This window comes from Salvia hispanica, chromosome 1 (genome assembly GCF_029641045.1).
Source record: "Salvia hispanica isolate PSC_SH4W2 chromosome 1, Shi_PSC_v1, whole genome shotgun sequence".
NCBI classification, from domain to species: Eukaryota; Viridiplantae; Streptophyta; class Magnoliopsida; order Lamiales; family Lamiaceae; genus Salvia; species Salvia hispanica.
In genome coordinates this window covers 7,225,929-7,250,685 of record NC_142692.1, presented here as the reverse complement: position 1 = coordinate 7,250,685, position 24,757 = coordinate 7,225,929, and the positions used below count along the sequence as shown (strand labels likewise).

Sequence of the window (24,757 nt, the reverse complement as noted above, 5' to 3'; positions counted from 1 at the left end):
ATTACCCTTTTGTTGATATTTTGTCTACTATTTATTGAGATTTTGTGAGCTTTAATCTCATCCACTCATTTTAAAATCAGGGTAGAAATTTAGTCTTGATTTTGGATTAGGGTGCTAAAAGCATTAGAATAGGACCCTATAGCAGTAACTTGGATCGTACAATTTGAGCTGTGATATATTGATATTAATTCTAATTTAATACTAGTAGTTATTTTTATTTATAAGAAATCTCACTTTTTTAGCCTTAATCAGGAGAATTTAAAAGAGAAAAATGAAGCCGCGTTGTCTAGTCCGACCAGAGCCAATCATCAATCTCTTCTGCAAACTTACAACCGACCAATTCGAACATATTCCCCAAACCGTTAAACACTATCAAAAGTAAAAAGAGGAATTTCTCAAAGCGCAATCGCTGAATCACAGCCGTTCAAATCCAATCGACGGCGACCCGTCCTCCTCTAATCCGGCGACGACTCACAGCTGCGTACACATGTTTTTTTTTACCGGAATGATGATATGAAATTTAAGCAGGATTTCTGCATTCTCGTCGTTTTAGATCGCCGGTTATAAATGGGAATTCGCCGTAGCCTGAATCCCCTCCCCAGTATCCTGATTTTGGCGTGTTTAGTGGTGGTGTTGACCGATCGATTTCCCTCCGCTCATGGAAAATCTGGAGGCAGTGCCACAAAGGATGCGGGTATCACCCCCATCAATCACGATCTTTACCATACTAGGTATTTTGTTGCGGTTTATTATTTCGAAGGATTTTAGTTCGGTGATTGGATCTATAGTTGTAATGCATTTTTCTTAGTTTTACTTTTGTGATTCGTGCGGCAGTGCGTGAGTTTGGATTAATCGTAGAAAAGAACTAAAGTTTTTGTTCAACTAATGTTGCTTTGACCGTTGATTAGCCTGGATTCGGTTTGCCTTGCTTGGACTTTTTGTAACTACTATTCATTTTTGTCCAGTTAATGATTATATGAATGATGTTATCGTGTATTAATGGGAATATGCATTGCCTTGAATAGCATAGATATCAATATGATATCGATATCGAGACTTAAGTTATTAATTGAGAGGCCGAGAGCGTATACATAAATTATGCATCGTAATAAGGGGTACACTTTTCATTCTTTGCAGTGGAGCTCTACTGGAGGAAGTCGAATCATTGGTTCACCGCCACCCAGATAAACTCTCGGTGGGTATCATGTTCCTTATTTTATACTTGTACTATATTTCGATTGTGATGAGTACTCTGGACCTAAAAGTATGTGTTTATCTGTTAACAATTTGCTACTTGAAACAGATTGAGACACTGTCTGGTACGAATAAGGGATACAAGGCAGAGATCACTGTTGTTACTTATGACCGTGATAGGAAAGACAATGATGACAAAGCAAAGCTCAGGATTCTGCTTGTAAGTATTCTTCTCTTTATATCAATCATCTTCATTCCCAATGTTTTCTATTCTTTATTTCTTTCGGTCCTGTGGAGCAAGAGGAAGGTTCCAAACCCTGTCAGGTTATGATGTAATTTGACATTCTAGCAATTTGGATAGCGTGCCAAAGTTCTCAGGTTTGTTATTGCTGCTGTTTTGACAGATGATTCCTTGTCTTCCAGACTTTTGGACAGCATGGTAGGGAGCTTATTACGACTGAGCTAGCATTGCGGTTTCTCTCCATCCTGAGCGAAGAGGAGTTTTTACCCAACATCAACCGTTCTACTTTTAACAGGACACTTAGTAGGCTTGTCATAAAGGTAATTTCTTTGCATATTGTGGCATGCTTAATTGGCGGGCATGCTTAGTTATTTTGTGTTTTGCATGTTTACACAGTAAATGTGGATGTAAGACACTATTCTTTTCATGCCCAAGACTGTGTACTGTCAATTCATTAGAATACTTAATGGTTTAAATGTATGATGATATAATAGTGATATGAAATGTTCAGTTTGCAAGATAGTTGTTTTAACTTAAGGGAGCTAATATTTATTGAGTTTCTTTCTGGTAGGTTGTTCCAATGGAAAATTTGAATGGCCGCAAACTTGTTGAAGATGGAGAGCTTTGTGAAAGAAGAAATGGTGACGTTTTATCTTTTGCTAGGTTCCATAAATTTCAAGATTGGTTCTAATAAAGTGAAAAATGCTGACCATTTGGGTATGATTGCAGGAAGAGGAGTTGATCTCAACCGTAATTGGGGTGTAGATTGGGGTAAAAAGGAGAAGGTATTCATTCATGCACTCTATCATGAGATAATTATGATTAGTTTGGAGCTCAACACTGTGATGCTTATCCTGTTTTTCAAAGATGTTTTCCATTCTCTCTTTCATCGATTTGCTAAAGAAATGGAGTGGTTTTACCAAAGTACACTAGTACATAAAATGCTACTGTAGTGATGTTTGGGTATTGTGCAGTGCATGCCATTATGTGCTAAGACATCTTGCTATTTGTCTCAGGACTATGATCCATATGAAGAGAATCCTGGGACAGGTCCTTTTAGTGAGCCTGAGACACAACTTATGCGAAAACTGTCTGTTTCATTTGAACCACACATTTGGGTTAATGTGCACTCTGGGATGGAGGTAAATTTGATGCATTGATCTTCTACTGCCATTTTTAATGAACTCACTAAATTTCTAGCTTCAGAATATGTGAAACTCAGCACATTTTAAAACCGTCATTGAGTTTATGTTGGGCTAAATATTACATGTAGCGTCTGACTTGTGTACATATCTGTCAAAGGTTTCATTAAAGCCATTATCTGCTTAGCAGTTTTAATATGTTTACGCATTCATATGAATGTTTCCAACTTTAAAGCTAACTCCAAATCTTTCTTAATGGGTATTTTCTATTGCTATCACTTTAGGCTTTGTTTATGCCATATGATCACAAAAATACGACGCCAGATGGGGTACCTTCACAGATAATGAAATCAATGCTTGAAGCGTTGAACCACATTCACCTCAAAGATAGTTGCTTAATAGGCTCTGGTGGAGCATCTGTTGGGTTAGTTACTACTTATACAATTTTTCTATTTCAATGTGATATGTTCTGAAGATTTGTTATTTATTATCTTAAATGAACCATGCCTTTACAAAGCAACTTTATTTCATCTTCTATTCTTTCAACAGTTTGATGGAATGTTTAATTTTTTAATTTTTAATTTTTTTTTTTGGGGGGGGGGGGGGTGGGAGTTTATGCTCTATATATAGAAGCTTCAAACCATTAAACTCATATGGCTATTACTGAATCTGAAATTCTGAATGATGTATAAGTCAAGTAAGATGTCAGCAATTGGAAGCAAGCTTCTTATTCCCCTGTCAACTTCTGTCATAAACGTTTTTGTTTTGTACGTCTCTTTGCTGGTCCTTAATTCTTGCAGTCATAAGCTGTCATTTGTTGAAGCTGAGGCCTCTTATAGCATTTAGAACTCTTATGCTTAATGTGAATCTATCCATAGGTATCTTGCCCATGGCACAGCTACTGACTACATGTATGATGTTGCAAGGGTGCCCATGGCTTTTACTTTTGAGGTTCGTCCATGCCTTATTGTTAAGTGGAACTGGTCTTATGGTTTGTTTGGAACCTAAAATCTTCACATGCATAATTTGCAGATATTTGGAGATCTCAAAGCCTCCCAAAAAGACTGCTTCAAAATGTTCAATCCTATAGACATCATCTCCTTCAACGTATGTCAATGATTAGTCCACTCAATGAAATCTCCCATAGATGATGGCATTTTCCACTACTCTTCTTTTCATAAAACTATGCTCACAAATGAATCGATTTACATAACTCAATATGGTGTTTCTTTTGAATGACAGAGAGTTCTCAACGACTGGTCAGCTGCATTCTTCCAGATGTTCACCATGGGTGTGCAGCAGATGGATGGACTACAATCTAAGGCAGTAGCGTCCAGTTTCGACCATTGGGTATCGATAGACGACTATCTTAACGGATATCTGATGCACAGGAAAAGCAGATATGGGAAGAAGATGGAGGTTCTTGAGCTAGGCCTGCGGGAAATAAGGACGTATTTCAGATTGTTCTTGCTATCTTCTGTCCTCCTGCTCTTCATGTTCTGCTCTAGAATTTCCAAGAGCACTCGCCCGCTTGTTTCTGCCATCTCACTCTAATTAAATTAGTTTTAAAATCCTTATTATTTTCCCCAATTTTTTGCTGTGGATGGAGAAGCAGTGATTGTTTGTCCACATGTATATTATAATTGCCTAGTGATATGTAATCTTGCTGAGGTATTTAAAGTTTTGCAGATTCCCATGTGTTTTGTAAGGTAAATTTTCTCAAGAAATTAGTCAATACTTCTCCTTGTCAAACTGAAGCATCAGCTATATATATTGAGTAAAGATTAGCATATACATTTCATATACTGTGCCACAATTGAATGCAATATGCATGAAGTAATTATTTACATTCATCACCAATTCCAAAAATCGTACAAGGAACAGGCAAATGGCAGCTTCACAGCACAGGGAGTCATTTGCTCTTAAGCATCAACCAATTTTGACTTGAAAAACACAGGATCCGTGTGGTAAAAGTGAACCGACCTGCACGAAATAGGAGTGAACCTATTGAGCATATACCACAACTTGAACAAACAGTCGGGAGTCGAGAACTCGCAGAAGTTGTAATGGAAGCAGGGTGGTTACCTCAAATTATCTGGTGAAATGAAGAGTGAATATAGACTCCAAGGCTTACTTCTCCCTGTGATGAACAAATCAACTACACATTAAGAGCTGACTTCATGTATCTTAGAGCTGATCTTAACATTGCTCTAGCTTTTCGGTCAGGAGTGCATCCAGAGAGAAGCATTTCCTCAAAAACTGCAGGAACCTGAAACCACAACTTCAATAAGTATGGAATACAATCTATGATCTTCTTCTATTTTCTTTTTGTTTTCCTTTTTTTTGAGAAGGATGACATTGGTCACATTATACAACTTGTGTAGTATCCAGCTCAAATGTCAAATGTAGGATTAATCGTCTTCTCCCAAATTTATGCAGATAAAGAGATATATCTTCTGCACATATGTTTGTTGTGATAGCTTATGATTATGCATCAAACATTTGCTGTGTAGTGACAGTTAAAATTATTAAAACGTAACAGCGAGGTACCTTTTCATACTTATCCACACGAACTAATGCTTTCATGAGCGTGGTGTAGGTAACAACGTCGGGTTTCAAGTTCTGCACACACAAATAATGCATGCGACTTAGCTTAGCAATATCAAGCCAACAGCACCAAGTACTGATATAATTTCCACTCACATTATCTTTCATGTACTGCAACACAGAAAATGCTTCGGCATCTCTCCTGTCCTCCCCAAACGCATTAATCAACGAGTTTAGAGCCAAGATGCTAGGTTTCAAACCGTCGCTTCTCATGACCCTAAATGCATTCACAGCTTGCTCCGATAATCCCTAAAGGCATGTACACATGGTTCTCAGCCTTGACATATGTAATTTCTAATCACATACAAATACTAAGTTGACATATAATTTCTACTCAATGATAACATAGGTTTTGAGGATATGATATACCTTCTGTGCATAGGCATTGATGAGAGCATTGTACATTGTGGAGGAAGGTTTCAATCCAGCTGATTTCATAGCCTCCAAACACTCAATAGCATCATCAAATCGCCCCGATTGTCCATAAATATCAATGAGGGTGGTATAGGTGATAGCATTAGGCAACAGTCCTAGACTCTGCATCCTTCCCAACAAGCCATTCACATCATCCCACCTCTCTTGCGCCCCAAATGAATTAATCATGATATTATACGTAGTTGTGCAAGGCGAACACCCAGTTTCCTGCATCTCCTCAAACAGCTCCTCCGCTTTACCATGATGCCCTTGCTTACAATGGCAATCTATAAGCGTATTCCACGTCACTGTATCCGGTTCAATACCCTCCTCCTTCATCTTGCCAAAAGCCGCCATCATATGCTCGAGGCAGTTATACTTCCCAAACGTATCGATCATCACATTATAGAACTGTCTATCAGGACTCACCCCACAATTGCTCATCTCCTTGAGAACCTGAAATGACCTCTGCCACTCCCCCCGGTCCCTATAACTAGCCAAGATCCGACTAAACACATAAGAATTCGGCTTCACACCGTTCGCCTCCATCTCCTTCAACACGATCCTAGCACTCTCCCACCTCCCTGCATTCCCATAAGCATCGATGAGCAAGCTATACGTGTGCTCATCGGGCGAGACCTGACACCTCTCCATCTCCGACACCACACACTCCGCGTCCCTCAAGGCCCCCACCTTCACATAGCCTCTCAAGAGAGCATTATAAGCCCTCGTCCTCGGCCACAATCCACCCTCCTTCAACTCCTCAAAAACCGCCTCCGCCTCCTCCACCCGCCCCAAACCCCCCAACTCACTCACCACGGCCACCAACGTGCTCGTCTTCGGGCTCAGCCCGCTCCCCTGCATCACCCCCAAAAAATACAACGCCCTATCCACATCCCCAGCCTTGGCAAAAGCCGTAGCTACATCATTCAACAACTGCCCATCCAATTCAATCCTATCAGCATCCATTTCACCATACAACTTCTCCAAAATCGACACATCCACAATGTTATTCCTCATCAGAGCTTGAATAACCAGACTGTAATTAACATAATCAGATTGGTACCCGTCTCGCCGCATCCTCTCCATCAAATTTAGGGCTTTTTCAAGGTCGCCGTTCCTCGCGCACGCGCCGATCAGCGCGTTGTATGTCAGTGGCGTCAAGCTCCGGCGCTGGGAGAGGAGGAAGGCCTCGTAGAGCTTCTCGCTCCGGCCGAGCGCGTTGATTAAGATGGAATACAGAAGCTCGTAGCTGAAGCAGAGATTGTGGCGCTGGAGCCAGCTCACCAGAGCGTAAGCGGTGGGGAAATTGGAGGGGGAGGAGGAGAGGTTTTTGATGAGGGAGTGCCAGAGAGGGGCGGGGACGGCGGCGTAGGACTCGACGAGGTGGAGGGGGGTGGGGGGGTCGGGGTGGTTGGAGAGGAAGGTGAGGAGAGGGGCGAAGTCGTAGTGAGGGTTTGGGAGGAGAGCGGCGTCGTAGAGGTCGTGGTCGTCGGGGGAGATTGGGGTGAGCTGCTGAGAGGCGGCGTGGAAGGGGTGGCGATGGCGGAGGAGGGGGGGAGGGGGGAGGAAGTGGAGGGGAGGGAGGCGGAGGTGGAAGGGCGGGGGAGGGAGGAGGAGAGTGTTCATTGGGTTATCTTGTTGGGGTAACAGTTTATCGGTTTCTTCTCTTCACCATAGGAGTATTTCTTTTCTCCAAAAAAATAATCTTCCACAACAGATATTTTAACGCGGGGGATAAACGTCATCAATGTCGAATGCCGCCAAATTATGGTTTACAAAACTTGATTTAAGAAATTGTACATTTTTTTTTAAATTACCGAGTTTACATATATGTCACGAACACCGGTTTAATATTTGGTTTCCAGTTAGATTTTTTCCTTCAATTAAATTGAATCATAAAATTGAAACAAAATCGCATTAGTAAAGTTGAAATTCAAATTACGAAAATTAATTAGACCTGAAATGAAATTGCACTAATATATCTAAAAAACGGAAATTTAAACTGAATCAGAAAGTTGAGACAAATCGCATTATCCCAAAGTATTCGTAAAGTTGAAATTTAAATTACGAAACTAAATTAGACTCGAACTGAAATTGCACTAATATATCTAATAAACAGAAATTTAAAATCTGACTTTTTTTAGTATTATGAAATAAGTATAGCAAGTAGTACATTATTTATTTAATTTGCTTAAATTAATTCTCATTACATCCTTTATTTGGATTGATAAATCTAATTAAGATGCTCTTACGCCCTATCAAAAATCATTAAGTTATATAAAAAGATTAACACTCCATCATAGTGTGACTCAAATTTAGATAAGATATTAGTCCGAAATAAATTTGTTATATACATAAATATTTTTTATTTTTAAGAGATGGATGTATAATGTTTATATGTATTAATTTTGTTAGATGAAATGGCCAATGTGCTATTTTTCTTTCCTTAATAAATATTTATTTCATTTTATTTTTACTTTCGATTTCCAAATCTATTTAAAATTTGTTTATTTACTATATTACATGCTAAAAATAGTAATTTTCAAAATCAGAAAAGTAAATATCCCTATATTTGCAATTAATATATTCTTCATCATCTGCTTTCGATGTAGTAATAAAGTTTCCTGGATGTCCTCCACGAGAATTTTAGATATAATTTTTATTTGTTTATCGTCGCCGAAAGATAATTTGAGATGATTTTTTCAGTTTTATTAAGATTTAAAGTATACATTAAATGCAATCCTACGATTATATAATTTATTTTGTTTTGTATGAAATTATTGTTTAGTGGGCTTTTAAATAAACATTCCAAATCCAAATCACTTTGTTAGATTTGGGCCTGCGCCTTATTTAGGTATTTAGGGAATTATTTTTAAATAGTTTGCAGAAATTCGGTCCCTATTACTATTCAGCGAACCTAAAACCTCAAATCAGCCACAATTAAAAACCCACAACACAGCCGCCGTTTCTCAGCTCCGCCCTCCTCACCCGCCAACTCCGCTGTAGCCTGGTCAGTAAGTCCATCCGCCAAATCAACCGCTGTTCCTGCAACCTATATCATCAACTCAACCCAAAATCCGTTACCAATTGCAAACCCCTAATCGCGCAAGCGAGCAAGCTCAGAACAACGTTGTCAATATGGGAGGGTCTAGGCACCAGATGAATAAGTCACATAAAACTCGATTTGCTTCGAAATCATCGCGCAATGTTCATAAAATTTCTTCTCAAGGTTAAATTTTATTTTGATTCATATTGTATAAATTTGATTAAATGTGTTGCAATTTGAACTTCTGTTATTTTCTTATCAGATAAGCTGAAGGTGTCAAAATCTGATGGAGGTATTGGTAAAGGAGCAAAGGCCGCACGGCTGCAACGTAACAAAATGGTACATCTCTTTTATCTTCTTTTTTGTTTACGTGTTTTTGTTGTTGAATACATTGATAAATTATATCTAGTCCAATCAGAGTTGAAGCTTTTGGTTTTTAATTTGAACCATTGTGCACTACAGATGAGAGAGCAGAAGAGAGCTGCAGTTTTGAAGGAGAAGAGGGCATTGTCGGGGCCGTCAAGCCCCCCTCGTGTTATTGTAAGTGTGATTGCTGTTGTTGTTAAGCTGGAGATGGCTACTATTGTGTTTTTTTTTTTGTTGCTGATTTTTGAATATTTTAGGTGCTCTTTGGGCTTTCGGCTTGTGTAGACTTGAATGCCGTTGAAGAAGATATTCTATCACTGCTATCTGAAGAGGGACGTACCACTACTTTCCCAGCTGCTGCATCATCGGAGTACAAACTAAGAACCACAGTACGTTCATAATAACATCTGTTGCCTGTATATCCAATCTATGCATGGCTTCTGGAGTGATGTAGCTGCCTCGACAAAATTAGGATGTTACTATGCTTATAGTAATGGAACTTAATTCTTGAAATGCTTCTTTTTCCTGTTTATTTTTTTGTTTTATATTTTATCGCATTATTCTGTTGTTTTGTTGTGGTTAAAGTGCTTTGTATATGGGTCTGTAGAGTCTCTTTGAAAAAAAGAAAAATGGTATTTAACTTATGTTTCAAATGATAGGTTTTAAAAGCTCCTCATGGTGATCTTGTTGCGTGCATGGAAATGGCAAAGGTACTATATTTGTTCTTCCATAATCAAATATTTGGCTGATCTTTGAGTTGCATGTGTCTTGCTATTAACGTATTTCCTTCTCATGTGCTTGGGAATATATATCTTGCAGGTTGCTGATTTGCTTGCCTTTGTGGCATCTCAAAACTCCTTACATGAAGCGGATGATACTGTTAGTTTCATCGATTCATTTGGCTCTCAGTGTCTTTCTGTGTTCAGAACACTTGGTCTACCAAGCACCACAGTGCTGATTCGTGTATGTAATATTTCCCATACTTCTTCTGTATGCATTCATTTCTCCCTCACATTTACTTTCAAAAACTTGAGCACATCCTCTGATTTTCACTTCAGGATCTACCTGAGGACTTGAAAAGAAGACATGAACTAAAGAAGATGTGCATGTCAGTGCTTGCTCCTGAATTTCCAGAAGATTGTAAGTTTTACCCCGCTGATAAAAAGGATGAACTGCATAAGGTGCGAAACCCTAAAATTCATCAGAAATTAGTTTATGGTTTCCTGTTGGTCCATTTTCTTTAGTTGGCTTCCACAGTTTTTATGAGTTCAAATTTCTTTCTTTGTTATAGTTTATGTGGCTTTTCAAGGAGCAAAGGCTCACAGCACCTCATTGGCGAAACCAACGTTCTTACCTTATGGCCCAGAAGGTATAACAAAATCAACAATATTTATTCTGTTAGCATTCTGCACAGTTCAAGTTTTAGGTTACTTAGTGAGACATATTTTATCACATTTATTGAAGCTATTGTATATTTTTTATCAGTCAGATAGCAGTAGCACAAAGCTCCTCATATCTTCATTGCAGTAACTGAATTTATCCCAATACATTCCTTTTTATAATCTATTTTATTGAATAATACAAAGAGAAAAGTTCCTTTTACTATCACTAAGATAGAAAAGGTCCCTTGTATCATCATTAGTGTAACTGGATATGGGTAAAATAGCTTTTCTGAACTGATAGTTTGCTGCTTAAAAAATACGAAGATAAAATACAAAGATGAAAGGAACTACCCACTTAAGACTTTTTTTATAATGTTCCCCCTATTCGGAGAGTTGACATGAAACTTAACTGATGTGCCCAGTAAGATAAGAGTCACATATTGCATGTTCAACTGTAGGCCACATTATGATAGTGAATTGGCTTCAATTTACGGGATCACGTGCTCTGACCGTCTGACACATCAACTATCAACATGCAACAGGTTGAAACGGAAACTGATGATACCAGTAGTCCTGGAAAATGCACACTTGTCCTTACTGGTTATATACGTGCACACAGCCTCTCAGTTAATCAACTGGTGATATATTCTGCCTCTGTCATTATTTTGCTTGAAATCATGAATGCATATGCTCTGTCTGAATTTTTTAAGATCAGGTTCACGTTGCTGGAGCAGGGGATTTCCCACTGTCTAAGATTGAATTTCTTAAGGATCCATGTCCCTTGAATCTAAGGAAAGGAGCAGACCTCATGGATTCTGAGAATGATATCCAGGTTTGTTATCATTCCAGTGAAGTAGATATTCTTTTCTGCTAGTGATGGTTTGGATTCGCTCTTACAAATTAAATTGTCCAATTTTGCATTGTATTTTGGATATTTTGATTGTCTGAAGGATGCCTATGTAATACTGTTACTTAATGTCTATAGGTGGGAAATGCATGTTTTTCATTATACACACCATAACAAAACTTTATGGGGCAGATATTGAAGCCTCTTTCATTCTCTTGTTACTTATACAAGACAAATAAATAACAAGAAGGGGGAAAAGTTCAGAATTTTTTTGTTTTACTTGTAGCAGAAAATGTTCCTAAAATGAAAATATGCAGGTGATGCCCTGCCAATTTTTTCAGTCTCAAGATACAACTTGATAACTTTTCACTAATTGATATTCAATATCCAACAGTCTCCTGTATATGTGTTTGATGCTTCTTTATTAAGAACTCACCTTTGGCCTCTTGTATTCATTCTACTATTTGGCCTCTTGTATTCATTCTACTATTTGTTGTTTTCAATTTGCAGGTGCTGTCATGCCTTACCGCTGATCCAATGAAACAAGAGCCTTTAGTTGTTGAAAATGCTCCCGATATATTGGCAGGAGAACAGGTACACACTGTTATTGGTGCTTCATAAGTTTTCAGCTTCTGGATAGTTTATCTGGTTTTCTCACCTCTATTCTAGTTAATGATTATGTGATACATGGAAATTGTCTACTCTTTGTAATTCCTGTTCCTGCTTCTTCCATTTTTTGAATCTTCTTTAGCTCGTATCTTCTTACAGTTTGTTCTAAGGCTTTTGTTTGTTTCAATTCAGACATGGCCTACAGAGGCAGAAATGGCTGAAGCAGAAAGAAATTACAAGGAAAAGAAGATGAAAAAGAAGAGGCTTCCTAAGGGCATCTCTGAATACCAGGTTGGAAATTGCCTCATTATCTTAAGTCAATTTCGCTTAGTTTGTATCTAGTTATTTGTCATGCCATACAATTTTACATAAATTAGTGCAATGTATATTGATTTGGAACATTTTTCAGGCCGCATGGATTGTGGATGATTCAGATGCTGATTATTCTGATAGTGAAGGTGACGATGATGGTATGGTAGTGGACGATGGTGAGAATGGGTTTCCTGGCCAGAAGCTTCAGAACGATTTAGAGTTTGACGAAGATCAGGCTTCACTAAATCTGCGAGATTCTGATGACGAAACCGATACAGAGTCTGTAATGATGATGGTAGGTATATCTAGTAACCGGTAGATTATTTCAGTAGCTTCCACTTTTGGATGCTGAAATCTTCTTATCTTAAATAAAAAATAACTAAAAATTAATTCATTTACATTACCTTCTCATTAGAATTAGTTTGCTTTCCCAAATATTCTTTCCCAAATCTTTCTTGGAGCCATTTTCAGCACAGGGTACAAAGACTTCACTTATTATACTCGGCCTGTATTTATTCATCTTCTTTGTCCTATACAGGATGGTGACAACTTAACTAATGAGCAGATTGCTGAGCAGATTCGAAAAATCAAAGAAGAACATGCAGAAGATGAGGGTATATTCCTAAGTATTTAATGTTTATTATGTTGGCTTCTTGTAAGTTATCAGTGTGATTAAGCATGTCCAGTTTCTAAAAGATGTAGCAGTAATAAGGAAGAAACTATAAGACTAACTTCGTAAATTTGCATCTGTTCCTTCCAGAATTTCCTGATGAAGTAGATACACCCATAGATGTTCCAGCCCGGAAAAGATTTGCTAAATACAGAGGTGTAAAATCATTCAGAACTTCAACATGGGATCCTAAAGTATGTGTTTGCTTTCGATGGATTCAATCGATTTGAATTGTTGTCTCCGGTCATAATGTTGACCAAATTCATGTTTTGGCAGGAATCTTTGCCTCCTGAGTATTCTAGGATTTTTGCATTTGATAATTTCACGAGAACACAAAAGCATGTTCTGGCAAAAGCTCTTGATATGTTGCAAGAGGCTGATGAGTGTATACCTGTTGGCTCGTATGCAAGGCTTTATATCAAGGATGTTAGTGCTGGTATTGCATCCAAGTTATGCACACTGTCTAAAAGATTGCCAGTAGTAGCTTCTGGTCTCTTACAGCATGAGTCCAAAATCTCTGTGCTACATTTCAGGTTACCTTCCTCTTATTGAGTTCTCTTTCATATTTATAATATGCATTAATGATATTTATATTATTTGACAATATTCAACTTGTCCTGTCTCTAGTATTAAGAAGCATGATTCATATGAGGCTCCTATCAAAGCAAAAGAAGAACTCCTATTTCATGTGGGATTCCGCCAGTTTACATCTAGGTATTTTTCTTTCCTATATTTGCCTCAGGAGTCGGCAACAAGAGAGAGATATTTGCTAACTGATCATTGCTCTTGAAACCACTTTTGCCTTCTGCCTTGACAATACAGGCCAATATTCTCTTCAGATAGTATCAATGCTAGTAAACACAAAATGGAGAGGTTTCTTCATCCAGGAACATTTTCAGTAGCTTCGATATATGCTCCGATATGTTTTCATTCTCTTCCTCTGGTCGCCTTAAAGAGCCAAGGAGAAGACACCTATCCTGCAGTAGCTGCAGTTGGTTCTTTGAGAAGTGTTGACCCTGATCGGATCATACTCAAGAAAATAATTTTAACGGGGTAAGTGACACATGCCTCCGCATCATGCTCTTGAAATTTGCACTGCTTATGTGAACTGTATTCTGTTCATTGCAACTTGTACACCAAAAGAAACTTGGACATGGCACCTAACATATTAGAATGAATCTTGTGCAGTTATCCACAACGTGTATCTAAATCAAAAGCAACTGTGAGATACATGTTCCACAATCCAGAGGATGTAAGATGGTTCAAGGTAATGTGATCAATATCTGTATGTTCAACTTTTAGCACTCTATTCACAGAAATGTCGGTCTCAGCGTATTAATTTCTCGTGTTTGTTCATCGCAGCCCGTTGAAGTTTGGTCAAAATGTGGCCGTCGTGGTCGCATTAGAGAACCAGTAGGAACACACGGTAAGTCCACCACTGAACTATGTCTCTGGCTAGATGGTTCAGTTTAGCAGACAATCACCTGTCTTCTCGTTTGATTCAGGGGCAATGAAGTGCATCCTTAATGGCGTCATTCAGCAGCACGACACGGTTTGCATGAGCTTGTTCAAGCGCAGTTATCCCAAGTGGCCTCAACAATGGTTTCCATTAAACTCTGGATCAGATTAAGCTTTGGCTGAGTTCAAATATGTCTCCATCGACTGAAGCAACAATTTTGGATTGTATATTTGTTTGTGAGAATGAGCCCCTATTTATATTCTTGCTTTTTCGTGTTTTCAATCATCATCACTCGCTTATGTATCTTAAATTGACTACAGTTCGTTGCTTTGACGAGCTGTTTTTTTTTTTTTTTTGTGCTATAAGGCCTTATTTATTGACGAATAGAATTTATAATATTAAGATATTTCCATATATGTTGCACCCGATCTTTTATTGTTATTTTCATTTACTATTAATCAACTCTAGGTAGAATATTTGTTGAAATATTGTTCGTCCATAAGTTTCAATTAATAAAGTGTCATAATAAGTTCTTCAACTGGTATCCTTCATATTCTCATGAGATTGAATTGTGAATAAGTTAATATACTGAACTAATGTACATAAAACATTAATCTACACAGTTTATATGTACCAAGAATATAATTAGGGGAATATTGAAATATTCATTTCAAAATAATTTTTCATTTGATAAAGCTTCATTAAAATTGGGGTATAAGACTGCATATTTTCTCTTAAACACATTTTTATTTAAGAAGTTTCATTCCCACAAAAGAGATAAGTTGGAAGTTGAAACCCGATGGACCATTCCCAAAATTAAAATTAAACAAAACACTCTAGCCAACATACAACATACTCCAACACAAAATGATTGAAATGTATCAAGATTTCACCATCCCATTACTTAGAACCGATGTTTGGATGATCTCCAATGGACTAGGATCAATCAAAGCATGATCACCAACCTCCTCAATTTTATCAAGCTTCTTCAATGGACTAGGATCAATTAAAGAATGATCACCAACCTCCTTAATTTTATCAAACTTCTCCAAGGGACTAGGATCAATCAAAGCAAAATCAGCAACCTCCTTAATTTTATCAAACTCCTCAAAACAACGTTGTTCAAGAGTCAACCACGCTTCTACTCCATCCCCTTCCCTTGTGTCGATCAACCAAAGCACATTGATAAAAGGCCACTCCACATCACTCCCGCCGTCGCACTTCGTAACCCAAACCGGCCGACCCCACCCAAAATCCACGTCGTAAATCCCAAAATTGCACCAACTCGAGATAGCCAGATAATCGGCCTTCTCGGGAAAGGCGCTCAAGGAATCCTCGAGATTCGTGCAATAGCCTGCAAACCCCACATCGCCCTTCATTCTTTCCACAAACTCAACATCCACTTTAACTATGGCTTCTCTCACTTTGGAGAAAAGGGCTTTCAAATCCCTATCGGCTTCCCCGTTCTCGCTAGACGCCGGCACGAGCCACACGTGGTTGCCGAAGCTGTTCTCCGATAGCGGCGGCCCCGACTTCCGCCGCATGTTGACGCCGTGCGTCACCAGCGACACGCCCCCGCCACCAGCGGAGGCGGTCATGAAGCATTTCCACAGGAATGCCGAGACCGTCTCGACGCGCGTCGGCCGCGACGTCCCTTGCTCGGAAAGACGTGCACGGAGCCGTGATATCGACTCCGCGTCGAACACGTAGCGGCGCATCGTGGTCTTTCCGAAGCCGAAGTACCGCTTCATGGCGGAGAAGAGATGCTCTTCCCGTCTCATGCTCTCATTGTGCGGGAAGAGCAACTGTGCCGCATAGTCTGGCGGCGCCAGGGCAGCAACAGGAACAGGGGCCAGGCCAGCAATTGTCGCCCTGGCCCAGGATTTTACAAACGAGCCGATGGCGACGCCGTCAGCGACCTTGTGAAGGATGAGTACGCCGACGGCGACGCCGCCACAGGCGAAGTGGCTGAGCTGGGCCATGGCAACGGGTGACCCGGGCCCCGGCTCGGCCCAGGTGAGCGGGGTGGGGATGTGGCAGCGGGAAGCAGCGGCGTCGGGGTTTCGGAGGAAAGTGGAGAGGCTATAGGCGAATTTCGCAACGACGAAGGCGATGCCCTCGTCGTTGCAGTCGACGGAGAGGGAGTCTTTGAGTCTCCCTGCTAAGGGGTAGAAGTGAGACAGAGTTGTGGAGAGAGATTGCTGCAGTTGGGGTGTAATTTGAGAGAGGTTTTGAGGGTTGGGAAAGTAGAAAACAAGAGGAACGTAGATAGGAGGAACGATTTGGTCGAGTAAGGAAAGGTTGTATGTCTTTTTGTGATTGGGTGTTGGTGAAGAAGGTTTGATGAATTCTTTCGAGATTATTTCAGCCTCCATTTTCATTGTTTTGTTGTCGTTGGGAGATGGTGAAGAAGGTTTGATGGATTCTTTCGAGATTGTTTCGGATTCCATTTTCATTTTGTATGGATTGGAGAAAGGAGATGGTAATGTGGATTTGCGGAGTTTGAAATATTAGTCTTTGATTGGTCTCTATATATATACGTGCTTCTCTAACTTTTGGATGTCTACCATGACCCAAAAAGTCGTCACTTCATCCATGACTAATGCTTTCATTTTAGTCTTTACATAAAATTAGTTTTTTTTTTTTTCATTTTGATAAGTTTAGTTTTCCCCTCTAATTAATAAGTCGAGTCCCATTTCTAATAAACTTCGATATTTTTTTTCTATATCACTCATTTTCGCATTATAATTACTATATTAGATACTACTAATCCGTGTTAATTAGACACGAAAATATAGAGAAAACATGGTTTGACGACTATTTTGAGATATCAATATTAATCTATATACTCTATACCCAATGGTTACCAATAAAAAGATATTGGTAGTGGCTCAATTAATTTTATAATTTTCTAAGCTTTGATAAGGGAAAACTATATTTTTGATAATCTTATGAGTTTATATTAATATTGTGATTTGAGTTTATGGATTTCATGTTGTCGTCATAAAATATTCGTCGTCACTCATCAACTAACACTAGTTGAGTCACGATATCACCATTCACGGGAAATAAGATAAGTTTCAAGAAAAATAAAGAGTTTCGCTTCTAACTTTATTGCAACCGAAAATAAACCAACTATACTTCAAAGTAACTAAAGTTATCCGATAAAATAATCAAAATTTTCAATCTTACTCGAACTTATATTAGTTTTAAATAATTCATGATCGTCCTCAATTTTTTTAGTTTTATCACAGACAGAAACGGAGATATTTAAAATTTTGCGGACTTTGTAATTCTAAAAATCAAGTAGAAAATTGGAACTTTGATAGTACAAAAAAGGCGACAAATCAAGAAAATAAATCCTCTGCGGTTGGTGGCATTACTGATAGTGTCTACTGATCCCACTATAATTAACAAAGTCATTGAAAAAGTCTCCACTTAATGCTAAATAAGTCCAAGTTAAATCAATGAAAGGATAAAAAAAAAGCAACAATATTTTTTTTAGGATTTTGTGCTTTTAGTAATAATTAAAGGTTGTTATATAATTAGACCAAAGGAAAAATAGACGAATTTTTTTGAAGTTTTGAGTTGTTTGAAATTATTTCAAAACAAAAAAATAGTGAAAATATGTCTGATATGGCACGGCAGTCGAGGAATCATACAATGGACGTCACCAACGATGAGTTAAATTATGTCGTTTATTTATAAAGAAAATGGCACCGTTTCATTGAAAAATATCAAACAATAAGTTATACGTAAGTGATATTTTTATTTCACATGTGATAGTAAAGAACAAATTCATACTTCAAGATTTTTCTGATTAATTTTTAAAATTTTGTAGGACAAATCAAAATTTATCTAAACTTTATGGTTTTCTTCCTACTGCCTACCTAATCTAAACACATTATTGAAGGACAAAAAGTGAATTATGTACCCATAAATTTGGTGGAGAGGGTTGGTGACAAGGGAACTAAGAATTCTTAAATGATTTAATATTTGCATATAACATCATTATAGATAAGTAAGCATAAAAGTGATAATGGCTGAGCGCACTATAAATCCTAAAAGATTAAAGGGATTTTCCCATGACAAAAGATTCTCACTTCATGCACTGATAAACCTTTTTGTGAGTGCTTCGTTGCCCACTTTTATTAATAGTAATAAAAAAAATGGAGTAGTAAATAATACTAGTACTAGTTGCTTAAATAGATTCGTTGCCCTAAATAAAAAAAAGTACTAATAACTTTTGCTCGTATAATTAATTACAAGTCTTGATTTTGTTTAAATAGATAACTTCTTTATGTATTATACAAAACTGTTTATTGATATTTGAAATAATGTTTCTTTACATGTTTCGATAATTTGCTTCTAAATGAATACGAATTAGTTACGTGTTGTAATCATTGTCATTTGTTCTGCATATGAATACATATATATGTGTTTTGTGTGGGTGATACGCATTAATAATATGGTCGATGAACAATTAACAAATTTAAATCTCATGCATTATTTAATTCTTGTGGAAATCATGATATCGAACAGTCTCAACTAATAAAACTGACCCTTTGTATATCATTCTCTTGTTGTTGGTGGTGGGGGTTGTTAAACTAAGATATAACGTGACCTATTGAATTCTAATTCAAAGTAAATAAGCTCCAATTTAAATAATACTTTTAATCAAGGCAAATGCGATATGCATCAAGTGCTCATATAGTTTTGCCAATAATAACTATACTCTACATGGCATGAGTAGCATTCGTCTATCTCATATGTTTAAAAGCTCTTTTATTCGGTTTTCAAATTGAATTCAGCCTCAGATATAACCATCACTTGTGTAATCGGTCGTGTTAAATTATGAAAAATAATTAACTTAAACATATTTCGAATTACAAACAATTAGATTGCATTCACTTATGTGCAAGATTAAGGCTAATTTATTGCTTACGCCAAAATAAACTAATAGTAAGAGATTGCAAGTTACAGATATCAACAAATAATTTGCAATTTTCTCATTAACATTTAACAAAAACATGTGAATAGTGACTTCTAAACCAATTCCATAACTAATTTTTTTGAAGCCCACACACAAGAAGCATATAGGCTGCCTATATTATTAACCTCATCTATAAAGATGGGCTGCACCTAGTAATAGTATACAAGTTAGTTCTAAGTTCTAACTCCTATATCAATAAAGAAGGGTGTGTTTGCCTAGTGGTAAAGTGGTTAATACCCGAGGTCAAAGGTCTCGGTTCGCGCCCATCATGAAGCACCGTTTAAAAATTTCTGTTTATATATTCATAAAAAAAAAAGGCTGGACCAATACAACTTTAGCACTAGAGAGGAACACCAAGCCAAATTAATCCGCTAAATTCAAGAAACAGCTCAGTTAGGAGAAAAAACAAATACAATTCACACATATTTCACCTTTGAATCATTGTATTGTTTTGCAACAAATTCAAAAATCAAAACCCAAATGAGATACGAGCATATATATCATACAAGAAAAGTTTGATCGTTACTTCATCAGACAGTCCAAAAGCAGACCTTGTTTAGCCATAAGTCCCTTCAACTACGAGCAGATGCCACACTTGCAAACCATTGGTGTGCTAAAATTTTGATAAAAGGTTAATGGTATTCAAAATGTTCAGCGCCTCACCAATCCAAACTAATTTGAATATATTATTAAGCTTAACTTCATTGAAAGATCACATAATGCTACAAAACCTTAACAAAATGCATCTGTGTTTCTTCAAGGCAAATAAAATAGTCAATATTTAAGGCCAAAGAGATAGCTGTTTGTTCTATATATGTAAACGAGAACAATGACAGTTTAATTACTACCTTAATGAAAAGATTGGTAAAATTTGTTACTCCAGATTGCAGATTCTAGCATGGTTTGAAGATTCAATTCATCTAAATGTTTTCACCTGGGGGAAGCTCTGCAGGTTTTGGAGAAGTACCAAGTACCCGATCCATGTCAAAACGAACTTCAATATTACGGATACTATAACCAACTACCATAAGCCAATATAGTAGCTTTGCAAGTTCAGGAGCACTTGTTTCTGTTAAGCTAGTCTGCAAAAATCAAACACTACAATCAGAAAACATTTTGCATGTGCATTAGCCTTGTTTAAAAAGACATGTGTGTCTAGAAAACATATTGCTCAGCCCACAAAACGATAAGGTGAACCACATGAAATTATGAATATATGATAGGCGTCCACGTGTCACACGATGCTACTATAATATAGATAAAAGAAAGAAAAAGACTTAAATTTCAGTAACAACAAGGCTCACCTTCATTTGGTTAGGATCAGAAACCGCCAACAAACGTTTTATGAATGTGTTCATAGCCAGCACAACATCCTCTCCAGCAGTACTTGTTAGCTCCTGCAAGAATTCATTTCAGGAATATTAACCCGTCACATAGTACTGTTTTGTGGTAGAAAATTTTAGCGGGAGCTGTACAATTAGGAATAATCTGATATAGAAGGAGGTAACTGGAAACTCTACCCAGTCCATAACCAAATCATTCAATGCTTCAGTACTAAAGAACTAACTGGCATGAAACAAGGTTATAAATTACCTCCAGCCATTTGAAATTCTTATTTTTAATATTAGCATATATCTATCATATTTCTTATGGTCACTGTGTGTCATATGCAGGTCAAGAATGATTTAGTTGCTCCAGTGAACTTCAGTGAAATTGATTCTTACCTTGATATTTTGGGGCTCCAGAGTTTTTAAAAATTCCAATAGTTCATTCTGTCCATTTAAAGATTTTCTTCCTACTTGACGGGTAAGCTCTTCAATTTCTGCTTCAAGAAGCTCTATGTATTTCACTGCATCAATTGTTTCGGGACCCGAGACATTGTTCCATCTTATGACTTCACCTGATACCTTTTTCTGCGTTCCTGGTGCATAATCCGAAGCATCCTACACCATCATACAATAAGTGAGACAATAACATGGTCAAAAGTGTGCTCTTCTCGAATAAGGGTTAAGCAACAAACAAAAACATGGTAGAATGGAACCTGAGCTAGACATTTGCTATATCTTGAAAAAGATTTAAAACAAACATGACCGTAATAGTTTCCAGGTCAAGTCCTTTATGACAATTCAACTGCTTTCAGATAAGGAATGTCAATGATAGAGTGATGTATAGCACTGTATTCTATCCAGGTAGTTTTAACTTTAAGTCTCCTTTATTGAATTACAATATGCATGATTTGCACCCCGGTGCAGCAATAGGATTCCTCTTCCCCGTATAAGGCTATTAGGTATCTGAGACAATTGACAGTGGACATAAGCAGTCTGGGGTATCTCTCCATTGCAAGAATCTAAAACAAAATAGCAAGCAAATCTTCAAGTATTGCTCTTTCTCATGAACTCAATAAACAGTAAGCAGAACTCTTTTCTCCAGAATTTTTCAGTTCGGTTGAAAACATACATTCTAACCCAAGACGAAGAAAAAGCCCACTGTGGAGAAAGCAAGCAGAAAGAACTCACATTTTTCTCTTGTGGTTCAGGAAGAGCAACTTGTTCCAAGCTCTGTTGCAATTCCAGCCGGTATTGAGCATTCCTAAACATATATCCAGTCATCAAGACACTGTACATCAGCTGTGCCAAGTTTTCAGCAACCTGAAACAGAGCAGATCGTTACCAACGTCACTCGCACGTGACAAAGAATATAATCTATCTTGTTCGTTTCAACTTAACAGAATGCCACCGAATTGGATTTTAAAGATTGATAAATCACTTACGGTGGTGACAGTCACAGAAAAAAATTGTGGAGGTAGAGTTCCAATCATATTTGTCACCGTCTGACGCATCGCTTCAACTACCTATTGCAGAATCATCACATCATAAAGACATTGACTGCTTAAATCGAACTAGCAACTTAGAAATGAATGGAAAAGCTGACACCCATCAATTTACATTTTAGCTAGAAAGCCAAACTCGCTCAGGCATTTTCACAAACACCTTTACAAAATATGGAAAGAAAAAAAAAGAAACAAAATTTCAGTTTGAAAAAACCTGCTGTGGGGCTCTCTTGACGAACAACTCCATGAATTCAGGCTGCACATTCTGCACATACTCCAGAAGAATCTCCTTCCTAGTCTTAGGCTGCAAATTAACAGTATTAATTTATGAATCATTCAATTAAATTCAAACTCCGAATTACCAGTGTTCCATTGGGGGGTTTGGAATCGCCGGAAATAGGAGAATTGTTTTTGTCATTTTCGGTGGCTCCGGTTGCTGTGATTCTTCCTCTAGAATTGAATTGTGTTCTTGGGAATCGGAATGGAGGGGGCGGCGGAAGATACGAAGTGGTAGCAGAAGAAGAAGGAGATTGTGGCGACGAAGACAAGAGAAACGAAGAAAGCTTCAACGTGAAAGACGACATTTCAGAAGTTGATTGAAACTGCAGAAGAAGTAACTGTTGCTTTGCTATAGAGAAAACCTTTCCATTAGCGGCTATTGCTATTCTAGCTTCGCTGCTCTCTTCACTGTCCTAGAAAATATGAAAATTTTAATAAGTCTGATTAAATTGGATAAAATAAAGGGAATATTAATTAATATATCATTTTAGGACTTGAGATTCATCTGGATATTAATAATAGAAGGTGATTATTTTATACGTAGTATTAAAAATTAATACATGGCATTGAGTTTGAATACATGGAGTATGACACAATATAAGTTGTTTCTTTTAAATCTTTTAGCAAGGTATAATTTATATCGAGAACTATGTTATTTATTCACTGCTTTATGACGCAATCGCTTTTGCAAGCTACGAAAATAGACAGTGAAGGTTATTTACATTTAATCTATCTTTTTAATATCATTTTCATTTGTGTTTTCTTTTCATTTATTTTCATTTTTTATCAATTAAAGTCGTGCCGTGATTAAATCACATCAATAAATGTGTATATTGCTTATTGAATTAGTACCGCTGGTGTAAATTATTAGTAAGTTATTTATATGAAAATGCAGTGATAAATTAAATCACATACTCCTATATATATGTGTGTATTACTTAATTGAATAACTACGTTATTGTAAATTACTTCCTCCGCCCCAAATTTATAGCCACATTTAGTTATGGCACGGATTTAAGGAATTGGTTGAGTGTGTAATTAATGAAGTGAAAGGTGGAGTGTACAATAAATGAAATGAGATGGTGGAGTGAAATGATGAAGTGTGTAATAAATGAAGTGAGTTGGTTGAAGATGGGTCCATATTTTATTTTTATTTTTTTATTTTAATGTAGATAATGACATTTGGGTATAATTTTAGTGAATAATGGGGTAAAATTTTAAGTCCATATATGAAAAATTCTAAATGTGACTATAAATTTGGGACGGACTTTTTATGGAAAAATGTGACTATAAATCTGGGACGGAGGGAGTATTAACTTATTTATATGAAATCTTCATAGGTACGTCACACAAAATATCTTAGCATTTGTGTTCCTTATTATTGAAACACGCAAATAAGAGAGGATAGTTGTGTAATTTTTGAAATTTTAGTTATGTAATTTAATTTTTTTAATAATTAGTTTTAGTTTAGATAGTATATTGTAATTTAAATAAATACATGACACTTGAGATTAATAATAGAATGAGGAATTTTAAAAGTAGAGTGTTGCTTAGTTTCCTTTTGTTTTTAAAGGTTTAAATTGCTATCGTGATACTTCTTTCGTCTCATAAAAATAGAGATTTTGTCTCATAAAAATAGAGATATTTGGGATGACACATGAATTAATGTATAATTGGTAAAGTAAGACAAAGATGATTAATAACAATTTGAGATTATAAATTAAGATTGATCTTTGCACACCATGTAAATTTAGGGTTGCTTTGATGCGCTTATTAAAAATACTCACAATCACACTATAAGTTGTTGAACCACTTTTTGCCTTTTACTCCCAGCCAATATGGCTAGCTCGGGCCATTCGATTTTTATTTGGATTGCGTAAAAAAAAAACTGTGGCCCAAAATGTCGTGCTAACAAAGCCCACATATTTTTGTTTTAAAAAGTATAGTAGTACTAGATTTTATGACTTGTAATAGTATTAACACAAAATTTAGTTATACATTACATCCATAGTAGTAACTAAATAAGGCACTTTCTTATGTTCTTAACTTTGTAAACAAGCCAATCAGTCATCAAAAGGAGATGGCAGATATGAGGAACATAAAAATCTCATAGTGCAATCTTTTATTCTGATTAATCAATATTCAACTTTTCTTATTTCTTCAAATTTAAACTTAAAAAGTTAAATTTAGTTTGAATTGCGTACTTTGTAGCTATTATTGATGAATTGTTCAATTATATATAGGAAAATTGTAAAATAAATGCTTCATTATCTGGATAATGTTACATCTTAATTTATCAACTATGAATAAGTAGGATTATGAGGAAATTGGATACATCTATTAATTTATTGTGAAAAGTCTAA

The 24,757-nt window shown here is 36.9% G+C and overlaps 5 protein-coding genes across 5 annotated transcripts; 2 read left to right on the top strand and 3 right to left on the bottom strand.

Annotated features, from left to right (window-relative positions):
- Positions 1-284: 284 nt before the first annotated feature.
- On the top strand, positions 285-4,378 carry LOC125221706 (Zn-dependent exopeptidases superfamily protein). Its single transcript, XM_089062562.1, has 11 exons — positions 285-731; positions 1,138-1,195; positions 1,304-1,414; positions 1,618-1,755; positions 2,007-2,076; positions 2,165-2,220; positions 2,452-2,577; positions 2,862-3,001; positions 3,456-3,528; positions 3,610-3,684; positions 3,820-4,378. Exons 1-11 carry the CDS (start codon positions 568-570, stop codon positions 4,129-4,131), a joined length of 1,323 nt encoding a protein of 440 aa, XP_088918688.1. The 5' UTR covers positions 285-567; the 3' UTR covers positions 4,132-4,378.
- On the bottom strand, positions 4,322-7,262 carry LOC125221705 (Pentatricopeptide repeat (PPR-like) superfamily protein). The gene is made up of 5 exons (XM_048123915.2): positions 5,554-7,262; positions 5,281-5,433; positions 5,128-5,199; positions 4,663-4,846; positions 4,322-4,560 (listed from the first exon to the last, which is right to left on the bottom strand). Exons 1-4 carry the CDS (start codon positions 7,225-7,227, stop codon positions 4,736-4,738), a joined length of 2,010 nt encoding a protein of 669 aa, XP_047979872.2. The 5' UTR covers positions 7,228-7,262; the 3' UTR covers positions 4,322-4,560; positions 4,663-4,735.
- A 1,243-nt stretch (positions 7,263-8,505) lies between these two features.
- On the top strand, positions 8,506-14,706 carry LOC125223574 (pre-rRNA-processing TSR1-like protein). Its single transcript, XM_048126778.2, has 21 exons — positions 8,506-8,830; positions 8,910-8,986; positions 9,110-9,187; positions 9,271-9,402; positions 9,673-9,723; positions 9,833-9,976; positions 10,072-10,194; positions 10,305-10,382; positions 10,938-11,033; positions 11,111-11,227; positions 11,753-11,836; positions 12,044-12,142; positions 12,261-12,458; positions 12,702-12,777; positions 12,924-13,027; positions 13,110-13,366; positions 13,461-13,547; positions 13,656-13,886; positions 14,022-14,100; positions 14,196-14,259; positions 14,339-14,706. The coding sequence occupies exons 1-21, from the start codon at positions 8,740-8,742 to the stop codon at positions 14,461-14,463; spliced, it is 2,391 nt and encodes a 796-aa protein (XP_047982735.2). The 5' UTR covers positions 8,506-8,739; the 3' UTR covers positions 14,464-14,706.
- A 231-nt stretch (positions 14,707-14,937) lies between these two features.
- Positions 14,938-16,782, bottom strand: LOC125219083 (limonoid 7-O-acetyltransferse-like). The gene has a single exon (XM_048120949.2). It carries the CDS (start codon positions 16,746-16,748, stop codon positions 15,174-15,176), a length of 1,575 nt encoding a protein of 524 aa, XP_047976906.2. The 5' UTR covers positions 16,749-16,782; the 3' UTR covers positions 14,938-15,173.
- Positions 16,783-19,678: 2,896 nt separating this feature from the next.
- On the bottom strand, positions 19,679-22,825 carry LOC125218858 (uncharacterized). The gene is made up of 7 exons (XM_048120638.2): positions 22,478-22,825; positions 22,330-22,419; positions 22,056-22,136; positions 21,802-21,933; positions 21,010-21,228; positions 20,590-20,682; positions 19,679-20,367 (listed from the first exon to the last, which is right to left on the bottom strand). Exons 1-7 carry the CDS (start codon positions 22,697-22,699, stop codon positions 20,206-20,208), a joined length of 999 nt encoding a protein of 332 aa, XP_047976595.1. The 5' UTR covers positions 22,700-22,825; the 3' UTR covers positions 19,679-20,205.
- Positions 22,826-24,757: the final 1,932 nt, after the last annotated feature.

Excerpts from the sequence above, each read along its gene's own strand:
- LOC125221705 (XM_048123915.2), bottom strand. The coding sequence starts at position 7,227 with ATGAACACTCTCCTCCTCCCTCCCCCGCCCTTCCACCTCCGCCTCCCT. Across the intron at positions 5,200-5,280 it reads TGCAGTACATGAAAGATAAT|AACTTGAAACCCGACGTTGT; the intron begins GTGAGTGGAAAT and ends TTGTGTGTGCAG. Across the intron at positions 4,847-5,127 it reads GTGTGGATAAGTATGAAAAG|GTTCCTGCAGTTTTTGAGGA; the intron begins GTACCTCGCTGT and ends TTGTGGTTTCAG.
- LOC125223574 (XM_048126778.2), top strand. The coding sequence starts at position 8,740 with ATGGGAGGGTCTAGGCACCAGATGAATAAGTCACATAAAACTCGATTT. Across the intron at positions 9,403-9,672 it reads AGTACAAACTAAGAACCACA|GTTTTAAAAGCTCCTCATGG; the intron begins GTACGTTCATAA and ends TTCAAATGATAG. Across the intron at positions 9,977-10,071 it reads GCACCACAGTGCTGATTCGT|GATCTACCTGAGGACTTGAA; the intron begins GTATGTAATATT and ends TTTTCACTTCAG.
- LOC125219083 (XM_048120949.2), bottom strand. The coding sequence starts at position 16,748 with ATGAAAATGGAATCCGAAACAATCTCGAAAGAATCCATCAAACCTTCT.
- LOC125218858 (XM_048120638.2), bottom strand. The coding sequence starts at position 22,699 with ATGTCGTCTTTCACGTTGAAGCTTTCTTCGTTTCTCTTGTCTTCGTCG. Across the intron at positions 22,137-22,329 it reads TCAAGAGAGCCCCACAGCAG|GTAGTTGAAGCGATGCGTCA; the intron begins GTTTTTTCAAAC and ends ATTCTGCAATAG. Across the intron at positions 20,368-20,589 it reads CTGATCCTAACCAAATGAAG|ACTAGCTTAACAGAAACAAG; the intron begins GTGAGCCTTGTT and ends TGATTTTTGCAG.
- LOC125221706 (XM_089062562.1), top strand. The coding sequence starts at position 568 with ATGGGAATTCGCCGTAGCCTGAATCCCCTCCCCAGTATCCTGATTTTG. Across the intron at positions 1,415-1,617 it reads CAAAGCTCAGGATTCTGCTT|ACTTTTGGACAGCATGGTAG; the intron begins GTAAGTATTCTT and ends CTTGTCTTCCAG. Across the intron at positions 2,221-2,451 it reads ATTGGGGTAAAAAGGAGAAG|GACTATGATCCATATGAAGA; the intron begins GTATTCATTCAT and ends TATTTGTCTCAG.